Genomic DNA, 21,259 nt, shown 5'->3' on the forward strand with positions numbered 1-21,259 from the left:
AATAACTTTTGATTTTAATAATTTATTAGTAAATGTTGAAATTAACATTTATTAAGATAAATAAATGCTTTAGAAATATTTTTCATTGTTAGTTCATAATTTTAACAAGCTTATTGTAATGTGTTACCAAATAAACTGCCATATTAATTACTTTACAAAACTTTAATGTTATTATATAGGCTATTATTAGCATCCCAGGACAAAGAAGGTTTAATTTGTGTCGCATTTTCATCATTCCAGACTTACATTATATGTGTGTGTCCCTGTAAATGCGGGATTGGGAATCCTCCGGGAAGAGCTTGGACATTGACCAGGTAAACACATGAATGAACACAAGAATATCAGGAAACTCAGTCATATATTTCATCAGTCTGATCTCAGCAGGGCTCATATTTTAATCTGCTCTTCCACCTCACTTAGCTTTGGTTTGATGAAAGGTCCCGTCACCCTTGTAGACGTGGAGTCGCCCTCATTTCTGTGGTTAAAGTGTCCGGCGCTGATCATTGATCTCTGATACTGTTATCAGCCGTTGATATAAACAGCGTTCGGCTCAATCCCGGTCTCACTGGAAACCCTTGAACATGATCCCGGCAAACCAGCGCCTGCTCGTCCTTCTGCTGCTCTCTCTCGTGGCCTTGCAGGTACAGCGCTTCACTGGCAACTGTGGGAATGTTAAATCAGAAATTATAAAGGCATCCTCTAACATTTGCACATTTTTTGGGCACAGAATGTAAAGCTACGGAGGGATATGATGGTATAAATGGTTTATAATTGGTGGGGAAAAACATATTTCAATGCTTTCGCGATGTCAATTTTCAATGATGGTTGAAAAAAATATAGAATTATTGGAGGAATTTTTTTTTTTTTTTTATATCATTGAAATGGCAGTATAATTTTTCCTCCAATCTCATATTTTTTTCATCAGCGTGTCCCTTTAGGGATTCCGTACTTAAGGTAATTTACTTTTATCATGTTATTTTATAGCCTTAATTTGTGACGAGCTTCAATTAAGCGCTGAAAACAAACTTTACCAAACCGTGATCAATTTAGACAATGACAAGAATTGTTTTTGTAAAGAGTTAAAGCGTTGTTGACGTCAGTTACTTTTCATAGTTTTATCGTTTGGAATGCTTATATTCTATAATTGTATTAGTGTAATTTAAATTGTATTTTTGTATCCAATTAAATCAAACAAATAGCTAAAAGATTATCAGTACTAGGGATAGACTAATATTCATTTCTACCGTTATATTTTTACAGTCATTCATTTGTTTCTGTGTTGTTGGTTTTAAGTTTGCAACATTTGACCGGCTGATAAATGCATCAAATTAAAACGTTTTACTGCTGATTATAAAGGTTATTTATGGGCATCGATGGTTTTCATTAAGAACCTTTAACAACCTTTTCAATCCACAAAAGGTTCTTTATAATGGAACAATTACTCAAATGTTCTTCACATCCGTCATAAAACATATCAGTCGAGATGTTAGTTGCAAACGTAACCCGATCCTCTCGTGATCTGCACGTGAATGTTTCCTCCAGCTGGAAAAACACGGATCTGTTCTCATCGGTTTCCTGTGATTGTCCATGAGAACTGAAAGGCTTGGTTTATTCTGTACAGTAACACACACACACACACACACACGCCGATGAGGATCCGAAGGCTTCGGTCAATCATTGTCAGCAGTTGCACAGATGTTTGGAACGACCTTGTCGACTTTCTAAATTTAGTTGCTCAAAAGTCTAAATTTGTCAATTCGGGACACTGATCGCCCTTCAAAGCGCCGTGATATTGTGATGTTTAATAAATAACCATCATCTCTGGACCTCAGTGAACTGAAAATTGTGCTCGTCTTTTCTTCCCTATAGCGCCGTATATCCGAGTGAAACTGCTTCTCAAACAAGAACAAATGTAGGGGGCGGGGCTTGATTTTGTCTGTGAGGAACTGATTGGATGGTTGTGGTTTGTTATTGGCTGATCTCATGTGATTGACAGGTTGCCTCTCTCCGTCCGCAGGTCCAGTCGGCACCCGTAGATTCTGACTGGGCAACTGGACTGATCCATCGGGCCAAACGCTCGTTGCTATGGCGATGGAACACTCTGAAACCCGTGGGTTCTGGATGCAGAGATCATTATGAGTGTGGAACAAACTACTGCAGGTGAAGCATTAAAAGGGCCAAAAAATGCATTAAAAGTTTGACTATATGCACGTTTCTATTGTTCTTAAAATTGTTGTTGTTTATTGTTCATTTAATCCCTTTAATAGGCTTATTAAATGCTTAAAATTAAATGGAAACACTACAATAAGGTCCCATTAATGCATTAACTATCTTTATTTATTCGTCTTTGTTAATGTTAGTCAATAAAAACACAACTGTTTATTGTTAGTTCATGTCAGTTCAGATACATTAAATAATATGAGCAACTTGATTTTAATAATGTATAATTAGAAAATTAATATTAACTAAATGCTTTTTCATGCAGTTAACTAATATTAATAAACAGAAAATTATTGTAAAGTGTTACCAAAAAATGAATACTGATATGCAATGACGCTTTGCATTAAGGATCGATTTGTTAACATTAGTTGACTTAACATGAACGAACAATAAACAAAACTCATTTACATCATTAATCTTAAATGTTCATTTCAACATTTACTAACATTTCTAATTAATAACAAATATTAATAACTAATATTAAGAATAAATGCTGTATAACTAGACTTATATTGCTCATTGTTAGTTCATGTTAGATAATGCATTATCAAATAAGAAGTTATTATAAAGTGTTGCCGAATATGCTTGTAGTAGTTTAAAGTATTTGTAGGTTTGGCAGACATGATTTTTGTAAACAGTTAAAGTAATTGCTCAATGAAAACTTGACATGAGGACGTCAACAATGATGTCACTTCCTTAGACAAACCAAAGAAGATAAATGCTTTGAAATTCACCTATATGTTCACTTCATTGTGATAGAAGATGTTTTTTTTTTTGTTTTTTTTAAATGGCGTTCATATTTACTAAGGGGACATAAAATAATGTAGATTGTGACTAGATACGCGCGCGCTTCACCTCCTGAACGGAATCGCGTTTGAATTGAAACTCGCCTCGTCACGCGTACGGCGCCTCACGAGGAACTGTCGGCGCTCTGAGAAACGCGAATTAATCGCGAAATAATACTATGTGGTTGTATCGACACACAGCCCTAATCACAAAAAAAACACACACTTTCACACGGAAACCTCAACCTCAACCTTTTAAAAGACTGATAAGACTAAGAGTTTATCAGAGAAAACTTTAACCGCTGCGTGAATCAGCAACACCGGAGCAAATAACATTATGATACACTTCAGCATTAGTGGGAATTTTTCACACGCATTTCATATGTGCTTTTTTATGATTTTCATCATATTTTTGTGTGAGTGTTTAAGTTTAACTTACCAACCCTTTCCTCTCTTTCAGGAAACACACATGCGCCTTTAATAAAGCTCAACCGGCGTGAGTGACGTGATGATTCTGGCGCCAAATTCAAATTATGGAAAACAAAATGGCTAAAATTGCCCATCCCTCGATTTCTCAAACATCAGGACCTACATCCAACATCTAAAGACTGTCAGACCTTACATGAACTGTATTCAGGTGAATCTCTCCAAGAAATGTACATGTCATATTAAACTCCAAAATCAAAAAATGATATTACTTCTCATTTCTTTATATTGATTTTGGAGTGAAATATGACAATATTCTTGACAGATTCAATCCTTCAGAAACTCAGGAACATGCCAAGAACTCCAGTTTCATCATCAGCCACCATTAACAGCGTTGTGCATATCTTGATAACGTGTAAAATATTAACTTTGCATGCTTAGTTCCCGATTCAGATTCAATGAGGCCCATGTTTGATCTGATAAAATACAATCATATATGGCAAAATAATCTGTAGCAAATGTATTTTATTTTCAGCTGCATCTTCCCAAAGAATTACTATTTTATTTATTTTGTAAATATCAGACATAAAGTGAGATGCAATATTTTTGTTAAAATGTTTTATTGTTTGTCTCATTATCTTGTTACATTGATAGTGCAACACATTTTTTTTAAAGAAAAACAGAAACTAAAATGCTCACATGATGAAATAAATTGATAAAACAATTATTTTTAAAAACTGAATCATTAACATTAATTTTATAAACCTAAAACAGCTGTTGTTGTCATCATCACTGGGTCTTAATTCATAAGCACATTCGACATGATTATTTCACAATTATAATTAAGAGCTTTAATGAATATTTCCATAAAGTCAACGATGGTCGCTGATGGACGTTTACGTCACCTGGAAATGAATCTGACAGATCTGGGGGCTCGTCCGGGATAGATGATAGTAGACTGAAGGTCATTTGAGGTTAAATAAAACTGAAATCAGACCACAGTTGTAATATGTAATATAACAATGTTGTAATATTGTTAAATTCACCAAAACTAAACAACTAGTAAACCCTCGTCCCTTTTCAAACTTAAAAAACACCATAACCTCCAGCCACCAAACACCTGAACAAGAATAACAGATAAAGTGAACCATGCGGACACGAGGCTTAATAAACATCAGATAAAAACTGATCTGTGCATGTAAATGAATATTGAACATACTGAGACTGTTAATGAGTTCAAGCTGAACCTTCTCAAAGCTGTAGTAATACTGAGCTGTTGAAACTGTGAAACACTGAAAATAATTTGCGTATAGAGTGCAAATCAGTGATCAAGGTCATCATTTCTTTTAGTGGCAAATCAGCCTGTTAACTGTCTAGGTTTACTGTATATACATGTTATTAATCGACTCTAAAAACACTCAAAAATCTTGGTTTGCATCAAAGAAAATCACTTAATATGGCAGAAGAGAAAACAACCTTAGTGCAAATACATCACTGCACCAAATCAAAGATGGTGGCAATTTGGTCAGCAACAGAATTTTAAAACACACAATGATCCTGAATGTTATTGGCTGTAAATACACAGACTATAACTTGCATTAGTACTGAAATCGGCACCACTGTCAGTTTATTTGGCAGATGAGCTCATGGTAAAGAATTGCATAAGCGTATTAATAATATAGTTATCGTCAGTGGTGATGTGTACCATATCTCATATTTGTGTTGCATCACTGCCACTCCATTAGTGTTTTTCAGATTTTTTTCATAACATAAAACTCATAAACTGGCTAATTTGGAGACACCTGCACTTTTTGGCTCTATGATCCTCAATCATCTAAAATGAAATGGTATTTAAAAACACGGATCCGACAGCCGGGCTGACCCGAGACACTCTTCGCACTTGGAGCCGTCTGATGCTTCAACCTTTGACCCTCGCCGTGTGAAAAGCAAATCCTCCTCGAAGTCTACGTGAATGTTAGTTCATCCTGATATGGTCCAGTTTATGGCCACGTCTGGGGAGGTTATGATGAAAGCAGGGGCTGTCTCTCGGCCGCAGAGCTCTAGAAGATCAGAGCAAACACAAACACTGTTTACAAGCAGCCCAACCAATGGATCTGATTATAATGACCCAATGTTTGTGTGTGCTGTGTATTTTTGTGGTTATTAGAATATGACTGTTATGACGGGTTCAGACTACACTCGTTTCCTGAAGTCAGTCACTATCAGTCAATCATAACAGACTAAATATTGTGTAGCCTCAACCTGGCATTTACTTACACCAATTCTAACATCAAACTATATTATAATGAAATATGACTGGAGTTTACCTAAGTTTTCAAATGAAATGTGCAATATCTATGAAGCATTAATACTGTTTATGTAAGAGCTCCAAATTACTCCCTTTTTTTTTTTGCACCTTTTTTACTGCATCCGTTTATGAATTTAAGTGACCCGTGTTATATTATATTATATTGCTATTAAATGCATCTAACATAAAAGTTTGTTTATATAATGTGTGTGTATATATATTATTATTATTATATATTATAATAATATATACACTATATTATTACTACATCATTTATATAATAATAATAATATATATATATAAATATAGATATACACACGTGTGTGTGTGAGTGTCTGTGTATATATATTTATATGAATATACACACATATATTATATAAACACCAATTTTTATGTTAGATGTGATTAATCAATTTGACAGCCAATATTATATTATATTATGTTATATTATATTTTACTATATTTAATTTTATATTTTATTATAGTATATCATATTATATTTTAGTGCTGTCAAATCGATAAATCGCGATTAATCACACCTAACATAAGTTTGTTTATATAATATGTGTATATATATTATTATAATTATATATTATAATAATTTATATACACTATATTATTACTACATTAAATATATGTAATATATATATACTAATATATTATATATATATATATATATATACACGTGTGTGTGTGTGTATCTGTGTGTTTATATATATATATATATATAAATATACACACATATATTATATAAACACAAATTTTTATGTTAGATGCAATTAATCGATTTGACAGCCCATTTATTATTATATTATATTATACTAAACTAAGTGTATATAATATAATATACATTTTAATGTTTTACATTTTAGATTTAAATTTTAGTTACATTTTTTTGTTATTTTTTAGGTACTCAGTTTTATTTTAGTTACACTAAAAATAATTTGGCATAGAAACTTAAAATTTTCACTTAAAAATTGCTAATAAATTTAAAAAACACTTACAAGTAACAGGTTGAAATGAACATGAAATTCTGATTTTGTATTTTCTTGTAAAACCTACAACGATATTTATTTTATTTTATTGCAGCTTTATTTCAATGATATAGTCCAAGTAAAGACGAGAACACAGGAAGTGACATCACCTGTGGCAGCTGCTGTCGGCACATGAGCACGATGAAGATCACGCCCAGTAAGACGCCAACACTGATCACGATGAAGGGGACGTTGACGATCACGTTAGCCTCGGTAACCACCACTTTCAGCTTCTTGGCGGATTCCTCGTCAATAACCACGCTCTGCACACAGGAGGAAGCGTTTACTAGATCAGAGGAGACACACTCCTTCATCCGGTCTGACATGTGAACGCACTCAAACTCAGAAATAACTTCAATGAGTTCAGATCTCCATCTTTAGTTTAGGCCTGTTGTGATTAACCGTCTGATCATCTGAGATAACCGCAATAATTACGTTGTTTAAATTTCCATCACATTTGCCTTAAAGACATGGCATTAAATGCACAATATCATGTTTCATGTTAAAGATCATTAAATACACAAAGATAGTCAAAGGTTTTTTGGGTTTAATCATATTATATTATATTATATTATATTCAGTGAAATTTTAGTTTTTATTTTAGTTTTATTACATTTTGATTAACATTTTATATTAGCTTTTATTTGTATATTTTTTATTATCATGGTCATTTTAATTTTTTTTATTTTTTTTTATTTTGTCATTTCATTGTGTGTGTTTTTATTTAATATTGCTATTTAGATTTATTATTAATTTAGTTGTTATTTATTTCCAGTTAATAGATTTACTGATTATTTCAGTTTATTGCCAAGACAACATTTCTAATTTTTGTTTAGTTTAAGATTTTTAAACTAATATTTATATTTTATTTTATGTCAGTTTTATTTCAATTAACAGAGTATGTTTTAAATAGTTTTAGTTAACAATAATAAGCCTGATTATGTTATATTATATTATATATAGTGTTATTTTAGTTTTATGATAGTTTTATTAATATTTTTAATTTACCTTTTATTTTTATGTTTTTTAGTCTTTTAATAATTTTGTCGTGTACTTTTGTAATTCTATTGTTTTGTTATTTAATAATGCTATTTAGATTTAATATATATATATTTTTAGATTTAGTTATTTCCAATTAATACTTTTTGAGCTACAACTTAAACTTATTTCAGTTTATTGCCAAGGCAACATTTCTAATTTTTGTTTAGTTTAAGTTTTCCATCTAATATTTATGTTTTCATTTTATTTTATACAATCTTTATTTCCATTAACAGAAATGTGTTTAATAGACGATACTAACCCTATATTATATATTACGACAGAAAACAGACAAATAAAACAGAATTAAATCATTAATCATAATTATTTGTATGACAATGATCATGATCGTGACAGTCCTAATTATGATTTATCTTATTACCAGCATTTTTATTCAGATCAACTGATTTATATCTGTATTTCTAAACATGAGTTTGAGAAACTGGTTTTAAGTATTAGAGTTTAAGTTTGAGAAACTGGTTTTAAAGGATTAGTTCACTTTAAAAAAAACTTTTGCTGATAATTTTTCAACGAACGAAATGACTCGGAAAAAGATTCGTTCATTTTGATGAACGAGTTCAAACAGGAGAGTCACGAACGCGCATCACAGAACAGAGCAAGGCGAGCATTTGTGCCTATAAAACTTTAACTTTTTTATTTATTTTTTAAATGACCGATGGTTTCTCTAGATAAGACCCTTATTCATCGTCTGGTATCGTTTAAAGCCCTTTGAAGCTGCACTGAAACTGTCATTTGGACCTTGAACCGTTTGGACCCCATTGAAGTCCATTATATGAAGAAAAATCCTGGAATGTTTTCATCAAAAACATTAATTTTCGACTGAAGAAAGAAAGACATGGACATCTTGGATGACATGGGGGTGAGTAAATTATCAGCAAAAGTTTTTTTTAAAGTGAACTAATCCTTTAAGTATGAGAGTTTAAGTCTGAGAAACTGATGCAACCACAACTCTCTCCGTCTCTTTACTCTTCCATGGCTTGTGTCGTTCAAAAGTAAATATTTATTTTGCATCATGTTTCACACCTTTCATAATAGTGCATCTCAACAAAGCACAGTGATGAAAACATCTGAAAGAGTCTCAGTTCTCCTGGGAAGAGAAGCCGATTCAGTTCTGATACACGAACACGAGCTCAAAGCCCAGCTAAACTGAGATAAGCTTCCAGGAAGAGTTTTTCTTCTGAAGACAGACGTTTTGAAGCTTGATAATCCGTCTGTTATAATCACCCAGCGGGACGGACTCAGATGCTCATGTCTAAAACAGCTTTAACATGTAAACAACCTCGACATCCTGTAAAAGCCTGGTGGAGAGATACTGATTTAGTCAAACTTTACCTCATTAAGGTACATCACTGGAAACACCAGCGTCCGGATTTTACCAGTTTGACTGCAAAACAAAAGAAAATATGTTTTCTTGAACTGTGAAGATGTTTAGACCCACTCATATAGAGATTTGAGATTAATGCAATATTTTATGCATGAGGGTTATTATTGTTCATAAAACTATTAAAAACTTTTCTGTTACCTGAAATAAAATAAAATCTAAACGAAAATTAGAAATGTTGCATTGGGAATAAACTGAAATAATCAGTAAAATTATTAACTGGAAATAAATAAAAACTAAAACTGAATTAAAAATTAAATTAAATAAATCGCTATTTGACACCTCGTTAACATTATTCAATTTGATTATTCAGTTTTTGATTTTATGAAAAGCTAATTAGATTAAAAAAAGATTGTAAATATAAAATTAAAATAAATAATTTTAAAATAAAAACCATCAAAATAAAACATTAAATCATAAATATGTCAAATTAAAATAAATGAATAATTTTAAAATAAAAAACATCAAAATGAAACACTTACTTAATATAAATTAAATCATAAAAAATTATAATTAAAACAAATAAATAGTGTTAAAATTAAAAACATCAATATATATATATTTTTTAAAATATATATTAAATCATAAAAATGCATAAAATCAAAAAATGTATTTTTTCAAAATAAAATCCATCAAAATAAATTAAGTCACTAGCTATTTTACCATCAAAAGTTGCGAATTTAAATCGGACAAAACATTTGTGAATAAAGCATCGTTTCCATCCCATGTGTTCAAAAGAACAAAATCGTCCCTTCCTGGGAAATTGGTGTAAAATATCAGTAATAAACTGTGCGTTTCTGCACTCGGGCTGTTTTCCCTCCATCATAAACGAGTGTCTCAGAGCGTCAGACGAAACACAGTAAACGCTGTCATGTTCTCTGGCGTTCGGATGCTGGTGTTTGTGAACACACTCGTGTGTGTGAGACGCTTCTGGAGGGAATTACACCAAATCATTCTGATCACACACTTTGACTTTCAGAAACACCAAACCACATTAGAGATGCTGCGATGTGATTGGTCCGCTGGTTACTCCAGTTATCCAATCACAGCCTCTGCTGAGGCAAAGTCACATGAGTTTCTTGTTGCTTATCGAGGGATTTATTCATTAAAAGTGTTTCCATCATAGTTTATGTGCATGTCTTCTTATCAGATAAACAATATATATCCGCTTCAATTGAGCGCACAAGTTTTTTATACACGTTTTGAATTTATTTATTTATGTGCATCTTGGCGTTTTCATCCAGCGTTTTTTAATGCATTTTCCCAAAATGTGCATAAGAATAGGTGTGTGTAAACACGGCTCCTCTCAGATGAGATCATCAGACGGGCGGGACAGAAGGAAGTCAGTTCACGCCGTCCGTGTGTCATGCTGATAATAATAGATGTGCAGAGATGTTTTCCGTTCACACACTCATGAGGATGATTTATCTGCGCTGTGACGCTCGGCTCTCAGATAGTGTAGTGTATCGCAGTTCAAAACCAAGCCAACAGGCTGTCGGCTCATTTGGCAGCGCTGTGTCTTCGGTCACGTCATCGGACCCCGAACAGACTCCGAAAGCGACCCGTAACACCATATGTGTCCTAAAATAACTCTGATCACGCAGCTGTCAATCATTACAGCTCGAGACAGTGGCCTACTTCAAGTCAGGGTTCATGAGAGGCTTATGTAATGTATTCGTTTTACTGGAGCTCATGTAACCCTGCAAACATGCCTTACTCAATCAAAAGTAGTATACAAGCTATAAATAAGTATACATTTTCGATTTATGGTATCAAAGTTAGGTTCCTAGCTGTGTTTTGGAGTCTCCTACAATAGTTGTACATGCATCAGAAGTTTCTCATGTCCGTTGCACATCACCTGTCTAAAACGGATCGTTGGAAGATTCAGTCTCTCTAAACCCCGCCTCTCTCAGAGCCTGCTCTGCCCTGATTGGTCAGATGGCCCAGTCTTGTGATTGGTCGGAAACCAAACGTGTGTAAAGCCACTGTGTTTCTAGATTTGTCTAGATTTCCTAAAGGGAATGTAAGCAGCACTATAGTGATGTTCTGTGATCGGACTCGTCCTCACCTGAAGCCTGGGATCTGATGCACGTAGACGTTCACCTGAACACGCTTCGCCCCTCGAAGCAAGAGTCCCGTGAGCTGAGGACACAAACACACACCAAATAACATCAGATTCACTCAAATACCCCCTAAAACTCCTTAACATTATTCAACACTAGGTTTGTGAGTTTATGAAAAGCTAATTAGTTTGTAATAGATTGTAAATGTAAAATTAAAATAAATAATTTTAAAATAAAAAACATCAAAAAAAAACACTTACTAAATATTAATTAAATCATAAAAATTTAAAATGGAAATAAATAAATAATTTTAAAATAAAAATGATAAAAATAAAACACTAAATATAAATTAAATCATAAAATGTATAATTAAAACAAATATTTTTTTAATAAAAAACTATCAAAATAAAACACTAAATAAATCAAATCATAAATATGTAAAACTAAAATAAATTATTTTAAAATACAATACATTAAATACACTTACAATTAAATCATAAAAATGTATAAAACAAATAAATAAGTTTGAAATAAAAACAAACATAAAACACTAACTAAAATTAATTAAATCATACAAATTTAACATGAAAATAGAGAATTTAAAAAAAACTATCAAAATAAAACACTTACTGACAATGAATTAAATCATAAAAAAATTTAGTTAAAACAAATGAATTTACAATAAAAACCATCAAAATAAAACATGATAAAAATTAATTAAATCATAAAGATATATTAAAACAAATAAACTATTTTAAAATAACCATCAATATGAAACACTTAGCCCACTAAAGTAAAAAGTAATTAAATAATTTAAAAATAAAAAAACTTCTGACAAAGTATACTTTAGCGTGTCATAATTCTGACATCAATACCATGGGGAAAAGCTGCCATATAGATATTTTTAATATTATTTCATAATCTGCTGTCACTTTAAGACCCGACGTACGGATCCAATATACTGTTACACATGCGTTTTCTTTCTCACCTATTTACTTTCACTTAAAATGTACATGAATACTCGCCAAGACTGGCATTTTGACATTATTTTGTGTGTATTTGACTGTTTAAGCGCAATAAGCTGCAAAAATAAACAAAATTTAGTACTGAAAGGCGACAAACAATATTTTTGACACTACATTGCACTTAGTTTATTATTTCAGATGCCTTTTTAAAAGTCTACAATTGAAAAAAGTATATTTAGGATATACTGTATATATCAAATGAAACCTGCCAAAGTGGCTAGTAGGAGTGACTGCGTTACACGCCGCTGCTGAAACACGCACACACACGTTTGGTGTTAGTGTCAAGCCCTGTCTGCGACCCATTTAAAGCCGTTTCACCCACACTGGACGCTGCCAACACGCGTGTGCCGTGTGCAAAAGGCATGATGGGTACTGATATGAGAAAACATTGCATAAAGCGACACACGCCTTCCCAGATATAAAACTGATTCTTGGCACGTGTGAATTAACAAAACCCGGAGCCTAACCTCTATCCTCCAGTAAAGAGCGCATATAATAACAGTAAATATGGTAATCATTCAGTACTATGGTACACATCTGATACCGATCCTGTACCATGGCACTGCCAAAGGTTTATAGTGTAGAATCTGTTCCAAGTGAACCTACACAACACCATAAAACACACCTACAGCAAACCTTATCCCGCCGATCCGTGTCGATCCCGATCCTGCAGCAGAAGCACTTTTTGACTCGATCTAGTGCTTGAATAAATGCAAAAATGTTCACGGCTTTTTTGTACAGAAAAGGTTGGAGAGACTCTTTGATTACAAACTAAACTAAGCAAAAGAGAAACCCCACCGGTTTAATGACTAACTAGCTGTCGGGAAGTGGGAGATCAGATACACTCATCCCAACATGACCGGCTTTATCAGCCAGTGACTGATAGAAGTAACATGTTTGTTTGTTCTGTCAGTAAACAATGATCTCACAGATGCCATTCACGCATTCACTGACTCTGGATCTGCAGCACTGCTATCAGTCGTGAGTTTTCTGCTGTCTCGATATCCTCAGAGCCATAGAGAGAAATGGCTCTCGATATCCTGTAACAGTGGAGCGGAGTGTGGAGCGGTGGCGCCCTCTTATGGCAGAGCAGATTTGTGCACACTGACTTATTGATTAAATATATGATTATAATATAAAGGCATCTATGTATTGTATTTTTATGTAAAGAAATAGTGTGTGGGAAAAATATTAAATATAATATTGTAAAGAAACCTAATTAAATTTATTATATCTCAAATTAAATGGTAAATGGACTGCATTTATATAGCGCTTTCACAGACCCAATGGCCACCAAAGCGCTTTACATTTGCCTCACATTCACCCATTCACTCACTCATTCATACACCGACGGGCGATTAAATAAAATAATTTACTTTTATACTGTCACTGGACCAAAGCTAATTGCTGAAATATTATTTGGGAAAAGTGTTTGTGCATTTAATTTTGGTTTTCCATCCAATCATCCATCCATCCATCCGTCCGTCCATCCATCATCCTCCGATCATCATCCATCCATCCATCCGTCCACCCATCCACCCATAATCCATCCACCCATCATCCATCCATTCATTATCCATCCATCCATCATCCTCCAATCATCATCCTGCAATCATCCATCCATCCATCCACCCATCATCCTCCAATCATCATCCATCCATCCATTCATCATCCATCCGTCCATCCATCCACCCATCATCATCCATTCATCATCCATCCATCCATCCGTCCATCCATCCACCCATCATCATCCATTCATCATCCTCCAATCATCATCCATCCATCCATCCATCCATCCACCCACCCATCATCCATCCATCATCATCCATTCATTATCCATCCATCCATCATCCACCAATCATCATCCATCCATCCATCCGTCCATCCATCCACCCATCATCCATCCATCATCATCCATTCATTATCCATCCATCCATCATCCACCAATCATCATCCATCCATCCATCCATCCATCCGTTCATCCATCCACCCATCATCATCCAGTCATTATCCATCCACCCATCATCCTCCAATCATCATCCATCCATCCGTCCAGCCATCCATCATCATCCATTCATCATCCATCCGTCCATCCACCCATCATCATCCATTCATCATCCATCCATCCATCCGTCCATCCATCCACCCATCATCATCCATTCATCATCCTCCAATCATCATCCATCCATCCATCCATCCATCCACCCATCATCCATCCATCCGTCCATCCATCCATCCATCTGTCCATCCATCCACCCATCATCCATCCATCATCATCCATTCATTATCCATCCATCCATCATCCTCCAATCATCCATCCATCCACCCATCATCCTCCAATCATCATCCATCCATCCATCCGTCCACCCATCCACCCATAATCCATCCACCCATCATCCTCCAATCATCATCCATCCATCCATCCATCATCCTCCAATCATCATCCATCCATCCATCCACCCATCCATCCATCCATCATCCATCCATTCATTATCCATCCATCCATCATCCTCCAATCATCATCCTCCAATCATCCATCCATCCAGCCATCATCCTCCAATCATAATCCATCCATCCATCCGTCCACCCATCATCCTCCAATCATCATCCATCCATCCATCCATCCATCCATCCATCATCATCCATTCATTATCCATCCACCCATCATCCTCCAATCATCATCCATCCATCCACCCATCATCCTCCAATCATCATCCATCCATCCATTCATCCATCCGTCCGTCCATCTATCCATCCACCCATCATCATCCATCCATCCATCCATCCATCCATCCACCCACCCATCATCCATCCATCCGTCCATCCATCCATCCATCCATCATCATCCATTCATTATCCATCCACCCATCATCCTCCAATCATCATCCATCCATCCACCCATCATCCTCCAATCATCATCCATCCACCCATCATCCTCCAATCATCATCCATCCATCCACCCATCATCCTCCAATCATCATCCATCCATCCGTCCATCCATCCACCCATCATCCATCCATCCATCCATCCGTCCATCCATCCACCCATCCATCCACCCATCATCATCCATTCATTATCCATCCACTCATCATCCTCCAATCATCATCCATCCAATCATCCATCCATCCATCCATCCGTCCATCCATCCACCCATCCATCCACCCATCATCATCCATTCATTATCCATCCACCCATCATCCTCCAATCATCATCCATCCATCCGTCCATCCATCCACCCATCATCCATCCATCCATCCATCCGTCCATCCATCCACCCATCCATCCACCCATCATCATCCATTCATTATCCATCCACTCATCATCCTCCAATCATCATCCATCCAATCATCCATCCATCCACCCATCATCCTCCAATCATCATCCATCCATCCATCCACCCATCATCCTCCAATCATCATCCATCCATCCGTCCATCCATCCACCCATCATCATCCATTCATTATCCATCCATCCACCCATCATCATCCATCTGTCCATCCATCCACCCATCATCATCCATCCGTCCATCCATCCACCCATCATCATCCATTCATCGTCCATCCGTCCATCCATCCATCCATCCACCCATCATCATCCATTCATCATCCATCCATCCATCCGCCCATCATCCTCCATTCATTATCCATCCATCCACCCATCATCCTCCAATCATCATCCATCCATCCATCCATCCATCCACCCATCATCCTCCAATCATCATCCATCCATCCACCCATCATCCTCCAATCATCATCCATCCATCCGTCCATCCATCCACCCATCATCATCCATTCATTATCCATCCATCCACCCATCATCATCCATCCGTCCATCCATCCACCCATCATCATCCATCCGTCCATCCATCCACCCATCATCATCCATTCATTATCCATCCATCCACCCATCATCATCCATCCGTCCATCCATCCACCCATCATCATCCATTCATCGTCCATCCGTCCATCCGTCCATCCATCCACCCATCATCATCCATTCATTATCCATCCATCCACCCATCATCATCCATCCGTCCATCCATCCACCCATCATCATCCATTCATCATCCATCCATCCATCCGCCCATCATCCTCCAATCATCATCCATCCCTCCATCCATCCATCCACCAATCATCATCCATCCCCCTGATCCAAGAAGACAGTTGGAAATTCTCTTGGAAAAGTGCAACTGCATGGATAAAGCATGAACATGCGGTGTTGAGGCTCCATGCAGCATTTTGCTTTCAGTGAGGACTAAAAATATAAATTCCTGATCAAATGATCAAGACGTTCATTTCCCACATGTGATCGCGCAGCAGGTTTATACGCTTATACGCGAGGTTTTCAGGGCGGTTACACACACGTACCGGGTTGATGTCAATGACCGTCTCGTGCTCCTCCTTCCTGGGATTCATCCCGAAAACATCCTGGACAAACTTGTCATCCGCCTGGTAGAAATGAGGGGAGGACATGATGATGGGCGCACCTGAGAGGACACACACACACACACACACACAGATGTTAGTGGGCCGTCCAGCGTCTGTTCTGTCATGTATAACATTGAAACACACACAGACCTTCTTTGCACACACTGACGTTGAGGAGGCCGGAGCCGAGACAGTTTCCCTCCGGCACACAGAAGCCTGCGTTATCCGGGTTAACCGTAAGATTAGCGAAAACCTCGCTGGGAGGAACGAAGCGGAAACCAGGAACCCCGTGTACACTCACATCGGACTCGTACAGAGCGTACAGAGACCTGGCAACACAAAACACACACTCGAACAGCTGAAAACATGCATCTAATTAGCACTATAACTGTTTTACAGGTCACTTGAGGCAAACGAGCTATGAGTCAGTGTGACCTACTTCCTAGAGTTTATCGGCTTTGTTTGTCACTATGATTTCCCTATAAACTTTAACATGGTTTCTTTCACTGTGATGACACACGGTGTTATATGTGGAAATCACTTCAGAACTGCTGAATAGTTTTTCTTGTGATCAGCTGACTCTGATTCAGGCCACATTTGGCCTATACGCGTGACCCAAAGAAAAAATCATCAGTAAAAATCATATTTTTAAGGAAAAACACTTAAAAAAAATTCTGATGCAAAGACCTTTCAGATAAACCCGTGTAAGGTCACATGGTCAGTCTCAATATGATCAATAAGAGCCTTTCTAAACTAAACTTTAAATCAGAAGCTCCAGCAAATATTATTAATGACTTCTAGAAAATAAAATTACAATAAAAAATTACAATAATTTAATATGTCTGTTTTTATTCAGGATTTGGCAAATTAATATGATTAAATAGTATCAATAAGTTAATAAATAAGCTAAATTAAATCTAAAAACTATTATTATTCATCATATTACATTAAACATATATCAAATATTAAGATTATACATACATACAACATATAGTATAAGTCATGATATTATTATCACATATACTCCAAACGTTAAAGGTTTATGAAAGAAGTCTCTTCTGCACATTTATTTGATCAAAAATACAGTAAAAATTGTGAAATATTATTCAAATCAGCTGTTTTTTGTGTAAAAGTGTAATTTATTCCTGTGATCAAAGCTGAATTTACTCCAGTCTTCAGAGTCACATGATCCTTTAATATGATGATTTGATGCTTATAAACATTTATGATTATTATCAAAGTTGAAAAAAGTTCATATTTTTGTGGAAACCGTGATACAGTTTATTTTTCAGGATTTTTTGATGAAACGAAAGTTCATAAGAACAGCATTTATTTGAAATATAATCTTTTGTAACATTATAAATGTCTTTACTGTCACTTTTGATCAATTGAATGCATCCCTGATGAATAAAAGTATTAATAACGTTCATATCCGTGTATAAATGATCTCACCTGCACAGATCAGAGGAGAATATGTAGAGTTTCTCGGTTTTGGTGATGATGGGATGGAAAGAGGCTCCGTCGGTGCCGTTGATCATGTTACACTCGTCTGAACTCCACCACTTTAACGCACTGACAAACACAGCACATTACCCATAATTCACTCTTCTGCAGCTCGTTTGAAATCCATCATGAATCTTCTGGAGTTTCTGCTGATTTTACCTCTGTCCGTTCCACTCGTTTATCCGAGCAAAGTCCTGATAGTTCTGCCTCCCCGTGAAGAACACATAAACCCCGTCGTCTGTGCCGTTTTTCTGAAACATAATCCATGACATGAGAATGAAAGACAGATGTACTAAACAAACTAAGAAACATGTACAGTTGCATTAATATAATATTAGCTATCTCTACCCATATATAGCTGATCCAGATGCCAATATATGAGACACATAATGCACAAAAGTTTGGGGTCAGTAAGATTTATTTTAATGTTTTTAAAAGTCTCTTCTGCGCACCAAGGCTGCATTAATTTGATCAAAATACAAATATATATTGATATAGTATAGTATAGTAGTTTTTATAGTAATATATGTTAAAGTTTAATTTATTCCTGTTATCATTACTCCAGTCTTCAGTGTCACATGATCCTTCACAAATCACTCTAATATGATGATTTGATGCTTATAAACATTTATGATGATTATTATCAATAGCTATATTTCCATCCATCTATTTGTATGTGCACTTTGGGAAACTCACGTGAATTTTGAACGTTGAATAGAAAAATAGCTAGTTAATTTAGTTTTTATTATAATTTGTGTCATATAGTTTATTGTAGTCAAGATGCATAGTTATATTCATATTTTTAAGCTTATATTTATAGTTTTCTTTTTCTTTTTTCAAAAGTACAGCATCTTTTCTAACACAATAAATGCCACTTTTCAATTTAATGTGTCCTTGCTGAATAAAAGCCCAAACCTTAAGAAAAGCAGTGTCTAAACCTAAAATCAAACATATTTAAATGAAAGACAAGCATAAAACAGCGTATAATCACCCTAGGTGGGACAGTTACTATGCTAAAATCCTCATGTGACGATTTACATCATCAAGACACCATTCCGGTCTTTCAGACACTGACTGAAGTTTAGCATTAGTATTAGAGGTTTCAACAAGCACTAGTCACAACCCAGCCAACCTTCCCGTCTCTCTCTCTCGAATCAACACACAAGTGGTGTAAACTGCAGTTCCTCCACTGGCCTCTAGAGGCTGGCTGCAGAAGAGACTCAATCCCATAGACCCGCATGTTAAAATGACCAACTTTACAGCAGAAATAAACATGTTTACAGTCTGGAGCAAAAAGTGGTTTTGGTCTGTATAGATAATTTTGCCCTTCATGACGACTGTGAGGAGGATGAATGTTTTTATAACTCATCCGTTTAAATTATATTAAGCCTTAAAGTTCTGCATAATTAAGGGCGTGGCCACTTGAGTGACAGGTGGATTGCCGCTGATGTCACTGCTAGCGTTTGTCTGCTGTGTGTTAGCGTCACGTCACCTCAGCTAATCCGCCTCGCTGCACATTTCCGGTTATCCACGAGCCAAGATGGCGACGGCCGGCTCCGCCCACTTTGGGCGCTCTTCAGAAACACTACGGGTGACGTCACACACACTACGCCCTTATGTCTTTACAGCCTACGGTCACAACACTACAAACACCACACACCTTGTAGAAAAGTCCGAAGTGGTCTTCCAGCTCAGGCTTGAAGAGTTTGAGTTCTTTGAGCAGCCGGTCTTCGTAACCCCACAGGAGGTCGCCCACCCTGAACGTCTCGAACACACCCACGCCTTTGGATACCATCAGGTCAAAGACGAGTCGTCTGATTAAGCTGTCTTTGAATGTCTCCATCACGGTCTGAGGTCAAAAACGCACACACACACACACACACACACACACACACGCACACACACACACACACCCACACGTGCACACACACACAGACAGAGACACACACACACACACATAAACCCACACAGACACACACACACAGGGAATTAGCTCATCTCGGACATCATTTCTTTATGCAAAATATCATTTCTTACTGTTATTTGAGTTCCCAATCTCACCACAGCGGGGATGTTGACCGTGCGGACGGGGTCGTCCTCGGAGCCGCGGGACATGTCAGGCTCGAACACGTATGTTTTTGGATTGACAGCTTCCACTCTGGTTCCGTTATCCATAAATTTCACATCCTCTTTCGGCCGATACTCCCTGAAAGAGGAAATTCAAGTTTTAGATCTGGTTCTTATTGACTTATGAAAACAACAACGTGTTGGAGGAGCTGAGCTACTCTTCAACAACAGGTCATGTGACTCAGATTAGATCTGAAGGTGCTGACATGTGGGCTCTGGCCGTTTCACGTTTCTAACGAACTTTTCATCAAACTTGTGTATGCAGGCTTGGTGAGCAGACTTTTTTCAATAACATAAAAAAATTGTATATATCATATTTAATATATATATATATATATATATATTTCAATTATATTTAAATATATATTTATATTTAAAAGTGTGTATATATATATATATATATATATTATAATTATTGTAATTTTTCAATTAAAATCAAGTATATATTATTACATAAACTTTTTTTTATTTTTTAAATAACTTAGATTATAATACAATAATTATAATATTGGTGAGCAGAAGAGACTTCAATAGCATTAATAAAATCATAACTACTCCAGTGTATTGACTGGCAGAGTGTGTTCTGGGTCATGGCTGACCTGTAGGTGTACGGGCCGATCTCGATGACCGAGGGCTTGTCTCCGTTCAGAACCTCTGCTGGATTGGTCACATTAAAGAAGTAAAACTGCATGTAAACCGGCGGCGGCGGGTTCTGCCACACCGAAAACGCTTCTGTTCCATTCTCCAGGATGATTTGCTGTAAGGGAAAGTGAATTGTGGGTAGAAATTACCAAAGTTGCGGAAGAGAAACACATAATGCTCCTTAATTACAACAGAAAACTTCATAATATCATATATCATTTGCAACTCAAACTTTCAAAGTGCACATTTTGTGTAAAAG

General features: G+C 36.0%; 2 protein-coding genes across 2 annotated transcripts in view; one reads left to right on the plus strand and one right to left on the minus strand.

The window, feature by feature from the left end:
• Positions 1-413: 413 nt before the first annotated feature.
• On the plus strand, positions 414-3,707 carry LOC130090405 (liver-expressed antimicrobial peptide 2). The gene is made up of 3 exons (XM_056257763.1): positions 414-641; positions 2,018-2,160; positions 3,466-3,707. The coding sequence occupies exons 1-3, from the start codon at positions 582-584 to the stop codon at positions 3,503-3,505; spliced, it is 243 nt and encodes an 80-aa protein (XP_056113738.1). The 5' UTR covers positions 414-581; the 3' UTR covers positions 3,506-3,707.
• Positions 3,708-5,362: 1,655 nt separating this feature from the next.
• The window catches only part of scarb2c (scavenger receptor class B, member 2c), a 17,146-nt gene continuing 1,249 nt past the window's right edge, over positions 5,363-21,259 (minus strand). Inside the window, exons 2-12 of the mRNA XM_056257764.1 lie at positions 20,958-21,115; positions 20,293-20,437; positions 19,892-20,080; positions 18,391-18,482; positions 18,181-18,300; positions 16,879-17,057; positions 16,669-16,787; positions 11,282-11,355; positions 9,165-9,216; positions 6,884-7,036; positions 5,363-5,491 (exon numbers count right to left, since the gene is read on the minus strand). Coding sequence (XP_056113739.1) covers positions 5,453-5,491; positions 6,884-7,036; positions 9,165-9,216; positions 11,282-11,355; positions 16,669-16,787; positions 16,879-17,057; positions 18,181-18,300; positions 18,391-18,482; positions 19,892-20,080; positions 20,293-20,437; positions 20,958-21,115 — 1,320 coding nt within the window. The 3' untranslated portion in view covers positions 5,363-5,452. The remainder of the gene's footprint in view (positions 5,492-6,883; positions 7,037-9,164; positions 9,217-11,281; positions 11,356-16,668; positions 16,788-16,878; positions 17,058-18,180; positions 18,301-18,390; positions 18,483-19,891; positions 20,081-20,292; positions 20,438-20,957; positions 21,116-21,259) is intronic.

The sequence above is a fragment of the Rhinichthys klamathensis genome, unplaced genomic scaffold (assembly GCF_029890125.1).
Source record: "Rhinichthys klamathensis goyatoka isolate OS25496 unplaced genomic scaffold, OSU_Roscu_1.1 h1tg000143l_1, whole genome shotgun sequence".
In the NCBI taxonomy this organism is placed as follows: domain Eukaryota; kingdom Metazoa; phylum Chordata; class Actinopteri; order Cypriniformes; family Leuciscidae; genus Rhinichthys; species Rhinichthys klamathensis.